General features: G+C 37.7%; 2 protein-coding genes across 5 annotated transcripts in view; one reads left to right on the top strand and one right to left on the bottom strand.

Moving 5' to 3' along the window:
* The window catches only part of USP50 (ubiquitin specific peptidase 50), a 48,715-nt gene extending 48,097 nt beyond the window's left edge, over positions 1 to 618 (top strand). The window contains exon 7 of the mRNA XM_011928606.1: positions 432 to 618. Within this exon, the coding sequence (XP_011783996.1) occupies positions 432 to 618 (187 nt within the window). The remainder of the gene's footprint in view (positions 1 to 431) is intronic.
* Positions 196 to 18,886, bottom strand: part of USP8 (ubiquitin specific peptidase 8) — a 75,937-nt gene continuing 57,246 nt past the window's right edge. For 3 of the 4 annotated variants that reach the window (XM_011928608.1, XM_011928607.1, XM_011928609.1), the window contains 9 exons: positions 16,429 to 16,515; positions 10,911 to 10,991; positions 10,302 to 10,564; positions 7,636 to 7,848; positions 6,861 to 7,071; positions 5,194 to 5,430; positions 4,053 to 4,195; positions 2,544 to 2,676; positions 196 to 2,377 (listed from right to left, as the gene is read on the bottom strand). In XM_011928608.1, coding sequence (XP_011783998.1) covers positions 2,192 to 2,377; positions 2,544 to 2,676; positions 4,053 to 4,195; positions 5,194 to 5,430; positions 6,861 to 7,071; positions 7,636 to 7,848; positions 10,302 to 10,564; positions 10,911 to 10,991; positions 16,429 to 16,515 — 1,554 coding nt within the window. In that variant the 3' untranslated portion in view covers positions 196 to 2,191. The remainder of the gene's footprint in view (positions 2,378 to 2,543; positions 2,677 to 4,052; positions 4,196 to 5,193; positions 5,431 to 6,860; positions 7,072 to 7,635; positions 7,849 to 10,301; positions 10,565 to 10,910; positions 10,992 to 16,428; positions 16,516 to 18,886) is intronic. The other variant, XM_011928611.1, reaches the window with a different exon arrangement.

The following is an 18,886-nucleotide window of genomic DNA, read 5'->3' as shown; positions in this document are numbered from 1 at the left end:
CGCTATGTTGCCCTGGCTGGTCTTGAACTCCTGGACTTAAGCAATCCATCTGCCTCAGCCTCCCAGAGTGTTGGGATTACAGGTGTGAGCCACTGTGCCAGGCCTGAATTATCCTATTGTAAAATTTCCTTTAATGCTTAATAGTTGATATTTGGTAAGTGCTAACTAAATATTCACTGATAAACATTAATCAGATGCTGCCAAATATTGTCTTTATTCACAGATGATAGTCAATGGGCACAACATACAAGCAGTTACAATGAAACGAGAAGCAATATAGCAGTCGGGCTATATGAATGATTTAACGACAAAATTATCACTTTTAATTTAGTATAAGGGACAATTTAAAAAGCATTTCTTGGCCCTATCATTTCTGTTCCAGTAGTTAGTGTTTGTATGTGAATACTAAGTTTGACATTCCTTTCTCCATACAACCACTTTGGTGATCTGGATGGTGGCCACTACACTGCTTTCTGCAAGAATTCATTCACCCAGGCCTGGTATAGCTTTGATGACACACGAGTCAGTGAGATTCCAGATACTTCGGTTCAAAATGCTACGGCATATCTCCTGTTCTATAGCTGCCAGCCCTTTTCCATACCAATACAAAAGCATTAAGAGCCAGGAAAATGGTGTTCCCTGTACACTGCAAAACAAGCAATCAGCATCTGGTGGTGGAATTTTGCTTGGTCATTAAACTCGTAGAACTTACTTGCATTACTAACATTTTTATGCCTTGTGGGAATGTTATACAACCTTTTATCTTAAGATAAGTCTGTCACCCAGAAGATGGGTCCTGGTTCACTTAAAAAGGCAGTGTGAATATAATACAGTGCTAATGGATGGACGCCTTCAAAACACTGCAGATTAATTATATAGTGAGTTCAGGTTTCAAAATTCGGCGTTTATCAGAAAATATCTCTTAATTATATATATTCAACAAATTATTTTCCAAAGATACTCACGAAGCTAAACAAAAATAATTTTTGTTCAAATGGCTCTGTGAGTTTAAGAATATGATTTGAATATATCTGATACAATAATTTAGCCAAGAAGTGGTCTCTTAGACTAACTGAAAAACATGAAAAGTTGTCAGCTTCACAATTTGAACCCGATCCTTTCATCTTCTCCCTGAGAGCCTGCTAATGGTGGTATCTTTCTGAAGCACTTTTAGAATCTTATTTATTTTTGTATGGAGTGTCTTACTGACTACATAGGTAGCAACTGAGTCCCTCGGTTAAATAAGTTATAAGCTCCTTTAACCCTCTTAATACATCACTCTGTAAAGATGTCATTTACAATGCAGTTCACTTTGCAATCATGCCTGACTCCCAGCATTTTTACTTTAATATTTAGAATGAATATTCTCAATATATGAGAAGACTAGTCTTGAAAGAATGACGACTCTGGGTGTTATTATAGAGCACATGTGTATATAAAATCTATGGTTTTACTGTCCCATATTTGATAATACAATATTAAAGACAGAAGACCCACAGGGTTGTAAATTATTTTTCTCATTAAGATTTTAATGTAGCTGTAAATGAAATTTTCATTTTAAAAAAATTAAAGTTTCCATTTTATTTTTTTAGAATAAAGATTTAGTGCACAAATACAGCCCAAAGCCAACAGAAAAATCGCTTTGCCCTGTCATTTCCCTAAGAAAGCACTGAAGTTACTCAAAATAGGCTGAAAGAAAAAAAGCAATCCTCTGAGTTCTAGGTTTCACAAAAGGACGTGTTAAACTATGTACATCGATCTGATGTGCAAGTATGCAATAAATATGTACACATACATTCCTATCTGCTTTACATCATTCTAGAGTATTCATAGTATATCAAGATGGGATTTAGAAATGTGAAAAGGCCGTAACAGTGAAAAGGAAAAAAAAAGATACAATGGTTTTTAGGCCAGTAGAATAATAATGCTTAGCTAGTGAATTATTTTAACTTTGGAGCAGACTAAAAAAGTTGTTTTGAAATAAATGGTACCTGTAAGTGATGCTTACTGCAATACTTGTTAAATGTTATTTGTCAGCACTGACCGGAATTATATAGTGCTAGTAACACAGCTCCCACTGTCCTAGAATTCCTCTAATCGGTCAGCTATAGCTACCATTATCTTGATAAGCATTTCAAGAGTTGTGTTGCTCAGCCTTTTAAAAGATAAGTAGTTTATAACCTATGTCTCCTTATGTGGCTACATCAGTTACTCGTGGTCCCAATGAAGTATAAAAGAGGATATAAGCTGCTGAAGATTTCACAGAAGAAACGGAGATATCAGAAACTTCATGATCATCAAACTTAAACCACCGTTGTCTTGCTGCATTTTTACAATAGGCTGTGTAGTGGCCTCCATCCAGTCCGCCGTAGTGATTCTGTGCCAAACAAGATAGAAAAACCAATTCAATTTAAATTGTTTAAAATATGCCAATAGTTTCAAAGCTTTATGTTATTCTTACTCTTCCATGAGGTAGGAAACCACCTGAAACTTTTTTTTGAACTTGCTTTGAAACAAAGTCTTCAGTTCAAAGAGATACTTACTGAAACAGAAAACAAATTATATTTCTTCAAATTGTTCTTTGGACCAATAACATACTGTGACAAGTCAAGGTTTTCTAACGGGAAGTCCACAGATGTCTGTAATTTTTGTTTCCACCTGCCGTCGTAGGAAAAACTGCAGAACAAAACATTACAATTACACTGACAGAGGAAGATACCGGGATGAATCCTCATTCATTAACATCCAGATTTTTAGCCAGGACCATAAAATCCGTTTCAAATACAAAGACTTGGAATTTTAGTAGTAGAGGAACCTGTTAAAGACATTTGGCTTCATTTCCATTTTACAAACAAGAAAACTGAGGCACACAGATATTTAATGATGTGCCTAAGGTCAAACAGCAAGAATAGTAGAGGTAGGACTACACTCTGGTCGGGTTACAACTGCTACATGAGTCTTCTACGAAGGTAAGACCCACATGTTTATAATGCTGATCACCATGAAAGAAAGAATGAGAGCTGCTCTTGAGTCAAGCTTGTACTTCAGAGGAAACTAGAGCCAGGAATTGACAGTATAAAATAATGCCATTCAAATCCATTATTCTGGCATATTCTGCTCCTTTAAACATTAAAACAATGATATCTTAGTTGGTGTAATATGGTTATTTCAGAATTTTCTAACTTTTCAACATTAAAAATTTTAACAAATGTGTAATCACTTACAGCATGTTTATACTTCCACAATCCTCAAATAGGACAATGGAAAAAACTAGCTTTTGTTAGAAAAATTTACACAAGAGAAATCTGAACATGGCAATGTTGAAATTAACATAAGGAACTAAGAATCTCAATACAAGATAACACATTTTTAACAGAAATGCTTTTTTTGACAAAAATTACAGCTCTCAATAAAAAAGTGCAACTTCCTTTAAAAAGTTTTTCAAAAAATCAACTCAAAGTTCTTGAGTTACATGGATTATGTGAAGACCAAAGAATCAGCAAAAGATCTGGTTCGTGTTTTAGAACTGTTGTCATTATTCCTTCTATTATAGGACTAGATCTGTTCCATCAATTGGAAAAATCTGGACAAAATTATCTCTGCACTTAATGGTATCATTAACATATTGTTAAAATACTTTAAAAATTATAAATTTCATTTAACACATAACTAAGTCTGTTATGCTTTAGTCTGCTATTTGAATGTTACATTTCATGTGCTAATTTGTGTTTGAATTATACTGTAACATTTTTATACATTTTCACTTGATGCTTTGTAATTTAAAATTATATCTGAAATGCAATAATTTATTTTATAGAAACTGAGTCATAAGGAATTACATGAAATGGTGGTATTGTCATTTTGCTCTGGTACTGACAACACTGAGGTGAACTAACAGTCTCATTTCTGCTTTATTTCTCTACACCTACTGTAACCAGATAATTGTCCTTTGTTATGTACCCATGGCAGGCAGTACAACAACTATAAATACACAGGACTTAAAATTCCTTCATTTAATTTCACTGAACAGGAAGAAAAACTTTCGCCTTTACCGTTTCAGATGCACTAAAAGTACAGGTGGTAACTTCCAGATTTCTATCTTTTTTAGAGAATCCCGTCGAGCTCTGCAATGACTGCAGTAAAATCTGTTGTTATCTGTGAGTTTTTCTTCTTTGGAAAATAATCTAAGGCAATCCTGGCAGAAAAAAACAAATAGCAGATACTCGTTAATTCGTTTCTTCAATACTGTCAGAGAGCACCTATTTAGTCAGTCATTCTGCAGGCACCAGTGATTCAACACCAATCTACACAAAAGAGTTCCTGCCTTCCCAAAGCTTGTGACCTAGTGAGGAGCACAGACAAGTGAACAATGACAGCACAGTGCGTGGTGAGTGCTACCTACAGTGTGTTGTGATAGGACCCAGGAAATCCCCTAACCTGGTCCATCAGGGAAAACCTGTTGGAAGAAATGACATTCTGGAGGTACTTTAAAACTAAAGGTATCAACAAGCTTTTAGATAAGAAACATTGTTGATACATGGAAAACAGGAATTTATCTGATATCCCCATGTAAAGCAAATGCTTATGAAAAGTATGCCTAAGTTAGTCAACAGACAACTCTCCAAATTAACTTTTAAAACTTTTTAAAAACATTAACAATCCTGAAAGAATATTTAATAAAGGTATCTTTAAAAAAGAAATTTCTAATTCTTTCTAATCTACATAGGCCTAATTATAAAACAGAATTTATATTGAGTTTTGCCGATAAAATTTTTTTTTTTTTTTTTTTTTTAAGACAGAGTCTCGCTGTGTCACCCAGGCTGGAGTGCAGTGGTGCAATCTTGGCTCACTGCAAGCTCCACCTCCCAGGTTCATGCCATTCTCCTGCCTCAGCCTCCCAAGTAGCTGGGACTACAGGCGCCCACCAACACCCCGAACAAATTTTTGGAATTTTTAATAGAGACAGGGTTTCACCATGTTAGCCAGGATGATCTTGGTCTCCTGACCTCGTGATCCGCCCGCCTTGGCCTCCCAAAGTGCTGGGATTACAGGCGTGAGCAACTGCGCCTGGCCGAGTTTTACTGATAAAATGTTTATAAGGGTAAAGACCAGAAATAAATTGAATAATATACATCTCTATATCCATAAAAACAGCATTTTTTTCCAATACATCATTTTCTATCTTAAACTTACCTGTAATGTACATTTACTTGTGGATGCTAGCGGCAGAGACAAATACATGAAGGCCTCAAATGTCCTAGACTTTTTGTGACAGGTGAGGCACTGTACTGTAGATTTGAATTGACCCTGAAAAAGTGCAACAATAATAGACTCATTGAGCTGCTTGTGTTTCTGCCAGGCATGTTCTGCAGCTTTAAAGTCATCAAGATGTTCATTATTTTCTTCTTTATATCTCTTCCGATTATCAGCCTGGAAATAAGATTATTTAAGCTCTATATTAATATCTCAAAGACAACATTTAAATATAAATTGAAAGAATAAAAGTAAATACAAACACTTCGCAGATTTAGAAACACCTGTAGTTCTCATAAAGGAGTTCTGATCTCATTGAGTGTGGCAAAAAATAATTCTAGCCAAGAATACCGAAAAAACCCACTTTATCAGAAGAATGTGACTTGTTGAAATTTCCCAAATTTTTATTTAAAAAGCTGAAAAGGGCCAGATGTGGTGGTTCACGCCTATAATCCCAGCATTCTGGGAGGCCAAGGCAGGAGGACTGCTCGGGGCCAGGAGTTTGAGACCAGCTTGTGCAACACAGTGAGACCCCTATGTCTACTAAAAAAAGAAAAAGCTAAAAAGTTTGGTTTTGAGAAAAGATATCTCATATATAGCTGGGAACTAGGGATACAACTGGACAGATATAATTTTGTTGCCCTAGCCTCTTTTTTTTTATAGACACACACACACACACACATATATATTTTTGTGTAGGTATATATATATATCTGTTCAGTGGTTAAGAATGGTGACCCCAAAAGTATGTGAGATAAAAAGTGCTAAAAAGAAGTTGTAGTACAGAAATGGAGGGTGGTCACTGATGTATACATACATGTCTTTATAACTAGTAACTTGACTCATTTGGTTACATGGATTCTTTTTTTTGAGAAAGAATCTCACTCTGTCACCCAGGCTGGAGTGCAGTGGTCACTGCAATCTCGGCTCACTGCAACTTCCACCTCCCAGGTTCAAGTGATTCTCCTGCCTCAGCCTCCTGAATAGAATACAGGCGCACGCCACCATGCCCAGCCAATTTTTGTATTTTTAGTAGAGATGAGGTTTTGCCATGTTGGCCAGGCTGGTCTCAAACTCCTGACCTCAGGTGATCCACCAGCCTTGGCCTCCCAAAGTGCTGGGATTACAGCCATGAGCCTCTGTGCCCAGTCGAGTAATTTTAGAAGGATGTATAAGAATAAAGGCATGTTCCACTTTCAGCAAGGGACTAGGAAAAAGAAAAGAGTAAGGATATGGACAATAACATATACATATTATATATGTGAAATGATATAAATATACAGTAAAAATGCTGAAACGGTCTTATCTAAGATTATTTGTTTATGATTTTACTTTCACATACATGTGGGTCACAAACTCCAATAACTATTGTAACATTTGCAAATTTCTCAGCAATACTGCTTGCTAACTAGTAAATGCCAGCTGTACATGCTTCAAACACTGCACTTACCAGTGTTTCATAATTCTCTCCCACAGCCACTGTTTGAGTGAACAAGTGCTGGGCTATCACCAACTAGAATTTTAAATTGCTATGAAAATAATAAAAATATAGCGCTACTGAGCAACCCTAAAGAGTCTCTGCAACTTAGAAAAATCAAATTTCTTACTTTATTTAGATCTTCATGGAGACCATCCATTAGGAACAGAAGCAATTCTTGTGAATCTTGCTGACTGTATCCTGCAAACTGGTCATTGATCTTCCCAATGGTGATTTTAAAGTCTTTTGGACTGATATATCTATACTGTCCTGTCCACAGAGCTTTCATGATTATACCAAATTCTTCTGCCACTTCACCTTTATGCCCCAACAAATTTGACCTGTGCAAATAAAAGTTACAAAAGACAATAGGAAGTTTAAAAGTTCAGCAAGTACAGTGGATTCTGGATGTCAACATGAAATTATTCACATACTGTAGCCCTACACCAAAATGCTTGCTTATTCACAGGTTTACCACCAGATTCACTTCAAAGATTCCAAAATTCAGGTGTTGCCAATGTGACAGGATGAAGAGATGGGGCCTTTACAGAGGTGCTAAGGCCATGAGGGCTCCCCTCCCTGGAGAATAGGATTAGGTGCCTTTATTAAGGGGCTTGACAGGAGGAGGTTGTCCTCTTGCCCTTCCACCTTCTACCATGTGAGGATGCAGCAAAAAAGCTCACCAGATGCCGGCACCTAGATGATGGCCTTCCCAGTCAAGAACTAAGAGAAAATAAGTTTCTGTACTTTACAAATTACCTAGTCTCAGGTATTTTGTTATAGCAGCAGAAACCTAATGGACTAAGACAGTAAATATAGTTAGATCATCCTTTTAGCATTCTAATACTTTAGCATTATAAAGCATTATTTAGGATTACAATGCAAAAAGCATGACATTTATTTACCTGTTAATATCATCCTGATAACAGTTTCGGTTGAAATAATCAGCCAAATGTGGAGCATTACATAGACACTGCAATATTGAGTTCATATAACAAGTATTTCCTAAGTTACGAAGTCCAGTAAGAGCTGGTCCAGAACCTCCAAAAACAGGATTGAGGTTCCGAATCTGAGAAGCAGAAAGCCTTGAGATCTCAGCTTTAGGATAACATGTTGGCCTGAGGAAGAAAAAAAGGAGACAAGATGTCTTAAAATGCTGAGTATGTGAAATTAGGGTTCTATACTATAAATGGCGACCAACTGTAGCACCTGTACCACAGGCATCTTGTAAACAGTTGATATGTTAACTCATAAGATGCTGGGCCTTCCAAGACATTTGATATTTAGGTTAACATTAGTCATATGACTAAGGTCTCCCCATGAAACAAATACCTTTAACCTCTGAATGTGGATCATGGTTCTTAGAGACACCATGAGATAGATTATCTCGCTTCTCATGAACTAGGAGCTCTAGTAGAGAAGGCTCTTTTAAACTCCTTTAAATGATCCTTGGAAGTTTGGCATTATCAAATGTTTGAACTCACCCAGAATGCCAAACAAGGAAAAATTAAAAAAAAAAAAAAAAAAAAAACCGTGGCCAGGTGTGGTGGCTCATGCTTGTAATCCCAGCACTTTGGGAGGCCGAGGTGAGTGGATCACCTGAGGTTGGGCATTCGAGACCACCCTGACCAACATGGAGAAACCCCATCTCTGCTAAAAATACAAAATTAGCCGGGTGTTGTGGTACATGCCTGTAATCCCAGCTACTCGGGAGCCTGAGGCAGGAGAATGGCTTGAACCTGGGAGGCGGAGCTTGCGGTGAGCCGGATAGTGCCAATGCACTCCAGCCTGGACAACAAGAGTGAAACTCATTCTCAAAAAATAAATAAATAAAAAAATACCGTGGAGTAGATACCAAGGGAAGCAGAGGTTATTTGGGTACTATTACTTAAATTTTAGAGTGTTGACTATCCACGGATGGCTAGTCAAAAAATACATTTCCAGCTGGGCGTGACGGCTCACATCTATAATCCCACCACTTTTGGGAGGCCGAGGAGGGCAGATCACCTGAGGTCAGGAGTTTGAGACCAGCCTGGCCAACATGGTGAAACCCTGTCTCTACTAAAAATACAAAAAGTATCTGGGCATGGTGGTGGATGCCTGTAGTCCCAGCTACTCAGGAGGCTGAGGCAGGAGAATCGCTTGAGGAGGCAGAGGTTGCAGTGAACTGAGATCATGCCACTGTACTTTAGCCTGGGTGACAGGGTGAGATTCCGTCTCAAAAAAAAAAAAAAAAAAAATTCCTTAGTTGCACTAATCACGTTTCAAAGTAGCCACAAACCATAGTGGACAGTACAGACACAGAACATTTCTATCACCACGGAAAGATCTGCTGGACAGTGCTGGGGAAGAGAATGCCTTCTAGACTTCTGTAATATGGTGTTTTTTATTTATTTGTGGAACTACTAGAACTGCTGAAGCATAAGGAAAATCTTAACTGATAGGTCTTTTTCTTTTTTAATCAATCCTTAATGTTCTTCCACCCCTAAAAGTAATACTGAGGACAGATTAAACTATATTTCAATCAGCTCTTCTTTACATGCACTCAGATGCATGTACTCATGTGTGCTTTTTCTGTTCAATATACATAAATACATGAACAGCAAATGATAGTCCTTAAAACACTATCAAATTAACACACTTTACTAAGAATGATGATTCAAGAAGAAATTAAATCTCACTAGTTATTATAATGAACCCTAAACCCTAAAATCTATAACAAGATTAACAGAATTTTTAAAAGCTCCTTCGAATACCTAGCAGGGTAAGTTCTCAGGAGGAAAAAATTTCAACTTTCTTAGGATGTGTTACTAAGGAGGCTTAAAAGACAGCCTAATTAAAATTCCTTCGCAAATACGAATGTATAATAAATGGGGAAAAAAACCCCATTTATTTATACTTCCACCTATTTCCCCCCTCCTCCCAAGAAAGTAAAGATTAGAAGTGGTACACAGACTTTAAAATCATCTCCTCATAGCCCTATCAGTCATAAGCTAAGAGGATTCCAAAAGGGACAAAGCCAGAAGTATAGCTAAATAAAACACTATTTTGGGAAACTTAACCTACTGGTCACTATTTGTGAACAGAATAGCAAAAATACAATGAAGGAAAAAGGAACAGAATAAGGATTAGAGGCTGATATACTAAAGTGCTTGTTATTTTAATACTGTAGGAAAACTTCACTCATATTATTGGCTAAGGGAAAAAAAAGTTTGGAACTTGAGTGCTGCAACAAGGCAAGCTCAATAATCCTGAAAATTATGGTCCTCAAAGGGAGATTCAGGGACCACAGGAGGTCTATGAAAAATGTGAAGGTACTCTGGCATGAGGCTGTAAAACATAACAATGATTTTATATCCACATTAACACTTAAGATATTAAGTGAGCACTTGGGAGAAAAACCAACAACATTTTCTCTATTCATTTGTTTTATTCTGTGGTAAATAATAATGGCTGGTATAGCCATCCACAGAAATTTCCAACTCCCTGACACTAACATGCTGATAGATTCAGAGTAGAAATTTTGAAATACAGCACATTATTTTAGTTCTAAGAGTTAAGATAAACATACTTGTTTTCCCGATTAACCGTTGGAGTTACTGTTGGCTTCCTCTTCTCTTCCTCCTGAATAGCCTGGGTTATATCTGGGGAGGAGTAGGAGCGCTTCAGTTTGGAAGGTTCCCTATCCCGCTCAGCAGGAATCTGTGGCTTGGCTTTATGAGTTGGAGGGGTGGAAGGAGGTGCAGATGAAGGAGCCATTTCCGGTGGGTACATATGAACAGTGTTGGTGGGTGAATGATAATAACGAAAGGTTCCAGTGATTGGGTCAAGAAACTTAGATGGAAAAGAAAAAACAGAAACAGGTCAAAAAACAAAAATAAGCATTATATAAACAAATTACTCCAAAGTATTCTGCTAAATTTACTTCTGGATTAAAATAATTTGAATAAAATGGTGATAAACTTCAAAATAAATTAAGGTTTTAAAGTAATACACCATTTCTAAATGATAAATGCCAGAATGCTCATATATTGTAGCCAGCATCTCAGGTTGGGTATTGAGAAATCTCATAATGGAGAAATGGAATTGACTCTGCATTACAGAAGATGTAAAATAAACAAATTTTAAAAACACTTTTTAGGAACACAGTGGCTATTTCATTGCTAATTCTGACTTTTACCTTGGCCCAGCCTGAAGGCAGTCCTGGTACGATCCTTCCCATTTCTTCACTACGTGCTCTTGTCAAAGGTTCTCGTTGAGCCTAATTAAAAAAAAAAAAAAAAAATCTGATTTTTCAATTAAATTTTGTCATATAAAAACTTAAGCTACTTGTACCAAAGAATCAAAAATCCTTGCCTTGGCTGCCCTTCATATTTTAAAAGACAGATTCAGAGATGAAAAAAATTTATCTTTTTCTCAAAGTCCAAACATGACTCTACCAAGGTGTAGAGGAGTATGTCTAAGCCTGTAATGAGAGCAGGTGGCGAGGTGGAGGTAGATGGCCTTGTGTGGTAGTTCACGGGGAGGAAGACAGTAGATCCAAGCAAATAAGAAAGGCTACTTTTTTTTTTTAAATTTTGCATCTCAAGGTAGTTTAGTCAAAATTTTTTTTTAGTTTTCCACAGTAAATGATTACATAAAATATAAACCTAATGTATTCTTCAGGACTGAGTGTGCCCTTTCTCTGTATGCTAAGAGGTGTAAGTAGAGAATAGATGATATAGCATCCTAGCAAATGAATATTCACAAGAAAGGCTACAAAATTTTATTATCATGGCTTATTCTAAATCTACCTAAAGTCAACTTGCTCTGCTAACATTTCTTCTTCTATATTCATTCATTTCACAAAATACTGATGAAATGTTATATAAGTAAAAACAAACCAATATATTGAGGCATCAACCTCAATATAATTGAATATGATACTTCCACTTCCTTTAAAAAATTATTAATAGAAAACAAAAACACCTGATGAACCACCCATTTCTATTTTTATATTCTTCATGTCTTAAAATATATACATTCTAGCCAGACAGGGTGGCTCATACCTGGAATCCAGCACTTTGGGAGGCCAAGGCAGGAGGATCTCTTGAGCCCAGGAGTTTTGAGATCAGCCTGGGCAACATAGAGAGAACCTGTCTCTACCAAAAAATTTTTAAAAATTAGCCAGGTTTGGCCGGGCACAGTGGCTCACGCCTGTAATCCCAGTGCTTTGGGAGGCCAAGGTGGGTGGATCACCTGAGGTCAGGAGTTCGAGACCAGCTTGGCCAACAAGAGAGTAGAAACCCCATCTCTAGTAAAAAAAACAACCCAAAATTAGCCAGGCATGGTGGTATGCACCTGTAATTCCAGATACTCGGGAGACTGAGGCAGGAGAATTGCTTGAACGTGGGAGGCGGAGGTTGCACTGAGCCGAGTGTGCCACTACACTCCCGCCTGGGTGGCAGAGCAAGACTCTGTCACCATAAAAAAAAAAACAGCCAGGCTTAGTGGCATGCACCTGTGGTCCTAGCTACTCAGGAAGCCAAGGTGGGAGGATCGCTTGAGCCCAAGCGGTCAAAGCTTGAGCCCAGGTGGTTAGGTGAGCTATGATCATGCTACTGCACTCCTGCCTGTGACAAATTCTGTTGAATACAAACATGTAATAAATAGAATCTGTGTGCTGGAAAAAAATTCTGTCAAAATGAAGGCAAATAGCACAACTAAATATCCACATACAAAAAGATAGATTTAGATCCTTACCACACTGTATATAAAAATTAACTTGAAATGGATCATAGATCTTAGGACTAAAACTAAAACCTTAAGAAGAAAACAGGAGAAAATCTTCATTACTTTATGACTTTGGGTCAGACAAAATGTTCCTTTGGTACAATACCAAGAGTACGATTCACATGAGAAAAATATGACAGAATGGACTTCCACAAAAACTTTTGTGCTTCAAGAAACTCCATCAAGAAAATAAAAAGATAAGTCACATATTGGGAGAAAATGTTTGCAAATATCATTTATTTAAAAAATTTTTAGAGATGGGGTTTCACTACATTGCCGAGGCTGTTCTTGAACCCTTGGCATAAATGATGCTCTTACCTCAGTCTCGCAAGTAGCTGGGTCTGCAGGTGTGTGCCACCACACCTAGGCTTATACTGATTATGACCTTATGGATTTCAGAAACACTGCCATCAAGCATTTAGCACAGTCCTAGAGACATAGCGGTTGTTCAGCAAATACAGTAAGTTTTAGCAGTGATTTAATCTTGAGAAGGCTGAGCCTTCTTAACACCTGAGAATTACTTTAAAATGTTATCTAATCAATACTTAGTTGTCTGTGGCATTTTACACAGAATGAGTATAGAGTGGATTACACAGTACGAGATTTAAGACAGCCAGAAGATATATTGAGTACCCTTGCTTCCTGAAGGGCAGAGATGGGGCAAGATGGTGGGTGGTCAACAAAGACAACTTTTGCTTTCCTTTCAATGTTGCCAAAGATCTGGGCTGTAGCTGGTGTGAAGCCCTGCTTAAAATGTCAGGACCAGTGGGAGTAACTGTAAACCTCAATTTTCACTTTCTATTTTTTAGTCTTCACTTTGTGCTTCCGGTCATCTAATCCCTACTTTCTCTTTAAAAGGAACAGAAGGATATCAAAAGAAGAGAAGGCATATGTGTGTGTGTGTGTGTGTGTATATATATATGTCTTCATTTTCTCTTATTGTTAACTCATTTTCAGCTTTGGGTTTCACTTTTGGAGCACTGCTGTTTGACTAAGCCTTAAGTTCTTAATCTTTGTCAGGCTTACACATCTTAAGAAATTTTATTTTTGGTTCTTAGAAGATTTTTAATAAAATGTGTGTTTTATTTTTTATTTTTTAATAGGTTATTGGGGTACAGGTGATATTTGGTTACATTAGTAAGTTTTTTATTTTTTTTCCAGAGGGAGTCTCACTCTGTCACCCAGGCTGGAGTGCAGTGGCCTGATCTCGGCTCACTGCAACCTCCGCCTCCTGGGTTCAAGTGGTTCTCCTGCCTCAGCCTCCCAAGTAGCTGGGACTACAGGCGCCTGCCACCACGCCCGGCTACTTTTTGTTGAGACAGGGTTTCATCATATTGGCCATGCTGGTCTCAAACTCCTGACCTCAAATGATCCTCCTACCTCGGCCTCCCAAAGTGTTGGGATTACAGGCATGAGCCACCGTGCCCAGCCATTAGTAAGCTCTTTAGTGGTGATTTGTGAGATTTCAGTGTACCCATCACCTGAGCAGTATACAATGTACCCTATTTGTAGTCTTTTATCCCTTGCCCCCAAGTCCCCAAAGTCCATTGTATCATTCTTACATAACATGTTTTAATGGGTTATGTGTTATATTTAATCTTAGATCTAAACAAATAAATTCTATAAATTATTTGACTTCTGTAGTTAATGAACATTTTTTTTTGTATATCAGTGTGTTTGTTGTTGCTGTGGCCCTTTAACTATTGCAGTCAAAAATAAGAAAATTGTGAATTCTGTCAGTCATTCTAGTCTTAATATATTTTATATCATTTTTCCCCCTTTTGTTTGAGATAGGCTCTCACCCTTGTTGCCCTGGTTGGAATGCAGCAGCATGATCACAGTTCACTGTATCCTTGACCTCCCCAGGATCAGGTGATCCTCCCACCTCAGCCTCTCAACTAGCTGGGACTACAGGCAGGCGCCACCAAACCTGGCTACTTTTTTATATTTTTTTCTAGAAACAGGGTTTTGCCATGTTGCCCAGGCTGGTCTTGAACTCCTGGGCTCAAGCGATCCACCTGCCGCAGTCCCTCAAAGTGCTGGAATTACAGGCATGAGCGACCATACCCTCACACCCCCCCCCCGCCCTTTTTTTCCCCTTTCTGTGGAGAAAAGGGGTCTTACTATGTTGCCAAGGCTGGTCTCAGATTTTTTTAATGGCAAAGTACAGCAGAATGACTTAACAAAAATTTAACATGTTAAATTCACACAGATTTAGATCGGATATGGAGTCGGTCCTCTGTATTCGTCGGTTCTGCATCTGTGAATTCAACCATCCACAGATTGAAAATACTTGAAAAAAAAAATTCTGGGTGTACTGAATGTGTGCAGGCTTTTATTATTCCCTAAAAAATACAGTATAACATCTATTTTCATAGCATTTACACTGTGTTAGGTATGTAATCTAGAGATGATTTAAAGTATATAGGAGGATGTGTACAGATTATATGCAAACACTATACCACTTTATGTAGGGGACTTGGGCATCCTCAGATTTTGGTATGAGAGGGAGGTCATGGAACCAGTCATCTACAGATACCAAGGGAAGACTGTATATATATCCCAGAGAAGACAGATCTATGGAGACAGAGAGTAGACTCAGGGTTGCCTGGGCTTTAGGGTAGACTAAATTGGGCATGGGGTCTCTTTGGTGTGACGGCAATGTTCTAAAATTGGATTGTATTAATGGTTTCACAACACTAAATTACTAAAAAAAAAAAAAAATCACTGAACTGCATGTTAAAAATAGGTGAATTTTATGGTATGCAAATTGTATCTCAAGATCTGAAGGAAAAACAAAGTCAAAGATGTCTTCTTTTTTTTTTCTTTAGATGGAGTCTTGCTCTGTTGCCCAGACTGGAGTGCAGTGGCACGATCTTGGCTCACTGCAAGCTCCACCTCCCTGGTTCATCCATTCTCCTGCCTCAGCCTCCCAAGTAGCTGGGACTACAGGCGCCCGCCACCAAGCCTGGTTACTTTTTTTTTTTTGTATTTTTAGTAGAGATGGGGTTTCACCCTGTTAGCCAACATGGTCTCAATCTCCTGACCTCGTGATCTGCCCGCCTCAGCCTCCCATAGTGCTAGGATTACAAGCGTGAGCCACCATGCCCGGCAAAGATGTCTTATACAAAGCCTATGTGTTTTAAAAATTGTGATGAAATACACATAACATTTACCATCTTAACCATTTTAAGGTGCACTGGTTAGTGACATTAAGTATATTGCTGTGCCAACAATCTCCAGAACTCTTTTCATCTTGTAAAACTGAAACTCTGTACCTACTGAACAATAACCCCATTTCCTCTTTCTCCGGCTCTGACAACGACCATTCTACTTTCTGTCTCTATAAATTTGCCTACTTTACAAACCTCACAGAAATGGAATCACTCAGTATTTATCCTGCAACTGGCTTATTTCACTTAGCAAATGACCTCAAGATTCATCCATGCTGTAACGTGTCAGAATTTCCTTCCTTTTTAAGGCTGAATAATATTCCGTTACATGTACATATCCCATTTGTTTATGCATTCACCTGCTGATGGACATCTGGGTTGCTTCCATTTTTCGGCTGTTATGAATAATACTCTAAGAACATGGATGTACAAATACTTCTTGTTTGCAATTCTTTTGGGTATATACCCTGAAGTAGAATTGCTGGATCATATGGTAAGGGCTAAATATTTTTTACTTTCATAAAATAAATAGAATATGCTGTCAAACTTTAAACAGGAAGACAAACTCTATTTCCTTTAGCATATAAATGGAGTGATCGTGTAAAAACAAGCAAAACACCAGCTACCAAAGATGGCAACGATCCCCTTACACTGTAGATCTCATGATAAAAGATGACAGTGTGGTAAGATAATCACATAGTTATAATCCATGTTTGTTTTTTTTCCAGTTTTTTCCTGCAATGAACTACTTACTTTATTTCTTTCGGTATCGTCTGTATCCTCTCTAAAAGTTCCTGTCCTTAGAATTCCACTTTCTGGTTGTCCTTTAATCTTAAATGGCTGTAAAATTATTAAAATTACAGAAGTGAAAGAAAATTTTAACTCTCCTTCCAACATAAAGCTACTAGCTAACACAACCAAATCTATGAGACTGAAAATGTAAAAGGAGAAAAAAAAAGGCCTCTGAAAATTTTATTATATTTTACTGTCACAGTCAAAATACTTAAAAAACTAAAGAACTCTGATGAATCAGTGGAAAAAAAAAAAAAGATGAAAAAGTGGATTGTGAAGCACTGGTTCACACTACATGGCTAAGTATAAAATGCTGATCATTAATGTATATTCACCATGACCTAATTTGAACATTATCTTTTTTTTTTTTTTTGAGACGAAGTCTCGCTATCACCCAGGCTGGAGTACAGTGGCCAGATCTCAGCTCACCGCAAGCTCCGCCTCCCGGGTTCACGCCATTCTCCTGCCTCAGCCTCCTGAGTAGCTGGGACTATAGGCGCCCGCCACCAGAACCAGCTAATTTTTTGTATTTTTAGTAGCGACGGGGTTTCACCGTGTTAGCCAGGATGGTCTCGATCTCCTGACCTCGTGATCCACCTGCCTCGGCCTCCCAAAGTGCTGGGATTACAGATGTGAGCCACCGCACCCAGCTGAACATTATCTTTTCCTTACTATTATGATTTTGGTTACCTTGAAAGGAGTTGTGCTTCAAAAAATTTAAAGTATTCAAGAGAATGGAGAAATTAAGATACAGACCAATAGTCAAAAATGCAAAAATCTATATTCATATCTTCTTATAACACCATAGATTCTTTTGTTGTTTTTTTTTTTTTTTTTTTTTTTTGAGGCCAAGTCTCGCTGTCACCCAGGCTGGAGTGCAGTGGCACGATCTCGGCTCACTGCAACCTTTGCCTCACGGGTTCAAGCGATTCTCCTGCCTCAGCCTCCCGAGTAGCTAGGACTACAGCGCACGCCACCACACCTGGCTAATTTTTTGTATTTTTAGTAGAGACAGGGTTTTACCGTGTTAGCCAGGATCATCTTGATCTCCTGACCTTGTGATCCACTGGTCTAGGCCTCCCAAAGTGCTGGGATTATAGGCGTGGGCCAACACGCCCAGCCCGTAGATTCTTTTTAAAAACTCATTTTAGTTTTATATCTTATTTTAAAATAACTCTACTAAAAACTTTAAAATTAGTGATAATGTTAACAAAATTTATTCTAGAATAAATTACATATTTCTCCTACTTTTAAAAGGAGCACACAAGGAATGCAATCTTAGATGTGTAGGAATATTTGGCACCTATATACTAAATGACTCCACAAATACGAATGATTTAAGTTCTAAAGACTGCATGCCTCTAGCATAGCAAGATGGAAAGGAAGTGGCTTTGGAATCTCACTGTCTATGTGATGATCTTAAGCAAATACTTAACCTCTAAACTTCAGTTTCACTTGTAAATTAAATACCTTATGGGATTATCATTAGGAGTAAATAAGATAATGCAGTGAAAATACTTGGCATATAGTAGCTACTCAATGAATAATACTTAAATTGTATCTTGGAGCTCACATGTTTTGCTCCTCCTGTGAATAAAGTTAGAGCATTTTAGTACATGGGCTTCATATCACTAATTTGGGGTGTTTAGAAGGTTTTTGCATGGAAGCTATCTTTTTTAATAGCAGAGGTTACCAGATAAGTGTTCCCTGGATAAGAGCGGCTTGACTATGAATTAATTTTGGTAACATGCCTGCTGTTTGAGAAGTATAGAAGTTAACATTCTGTAAAGATGGTATCCTGCCTTCCATTAGAAGTCATTTTCGCACTGCTAAAAATGTTTTTTCCATTTACATATATGTAAAAAGGACTATAACTATTCTTGGTATTATAAATACATACTTGGTGTTCAAAAGGAAAAGGCATTGTTAATGACATAATGAAGAAAAAAAGAAAAGCATGGCATTATTAGAGACTGAAAAAGAATAACAAAAAATGTCCCCTAAAATTACGGCTATCAATTTTGGGTGTGTAGCCAAGGGCAAAATTAATTGGGTTATTTGCCAATATTATTTGAATAGATAAAGCAAGAAAAAAAATGACACTGATGTGGCCAAAAAATCATTACATGCAAAGATAAATGTTGGGCCATTTAGATGTCACTGATTTTGGATATATTCTAAACAGATATAAATTTTATCATACAAATATTGGCATCTAGTTCCCCCATACTAAAGAGATTATATTTCACGCTAGTCTTTCCATGATCATACATCAAACATAAAAATGAAGAAGGTAACTATTTATTTCAATTATTTGAAATATCCCCAGGCATGGTGGTTCACACCTCTAATCCCAGCACTTTGGGAGGCCGAGGCCAGTGGATCACGAGGTCAGGAGATCGAGACCATCCTGGCTAAC

This window comes from Colobus angolensis, unplaced genomic scaffold (genome assembly GCF_000951035.1).
Source record: "Colobus angolensis palliatus isolate OR3802 unplaced genomic scaffold, Cang.pa_1.0 Scaffold78, whole genome shotgun sequence".
Classification (NCBI taxonomy): domain Eukaryota; kingdom Metazoa; phylum Chordata; class Mammalia; order Primates; family Cercopithecidae; genus Colobus; species Colobus angolensis.
The sequence above is the reverse complement of the archived record's forward strand: the minus strand, read 5'-3'. Positions and strand labels throughout refer to the sequence as shown.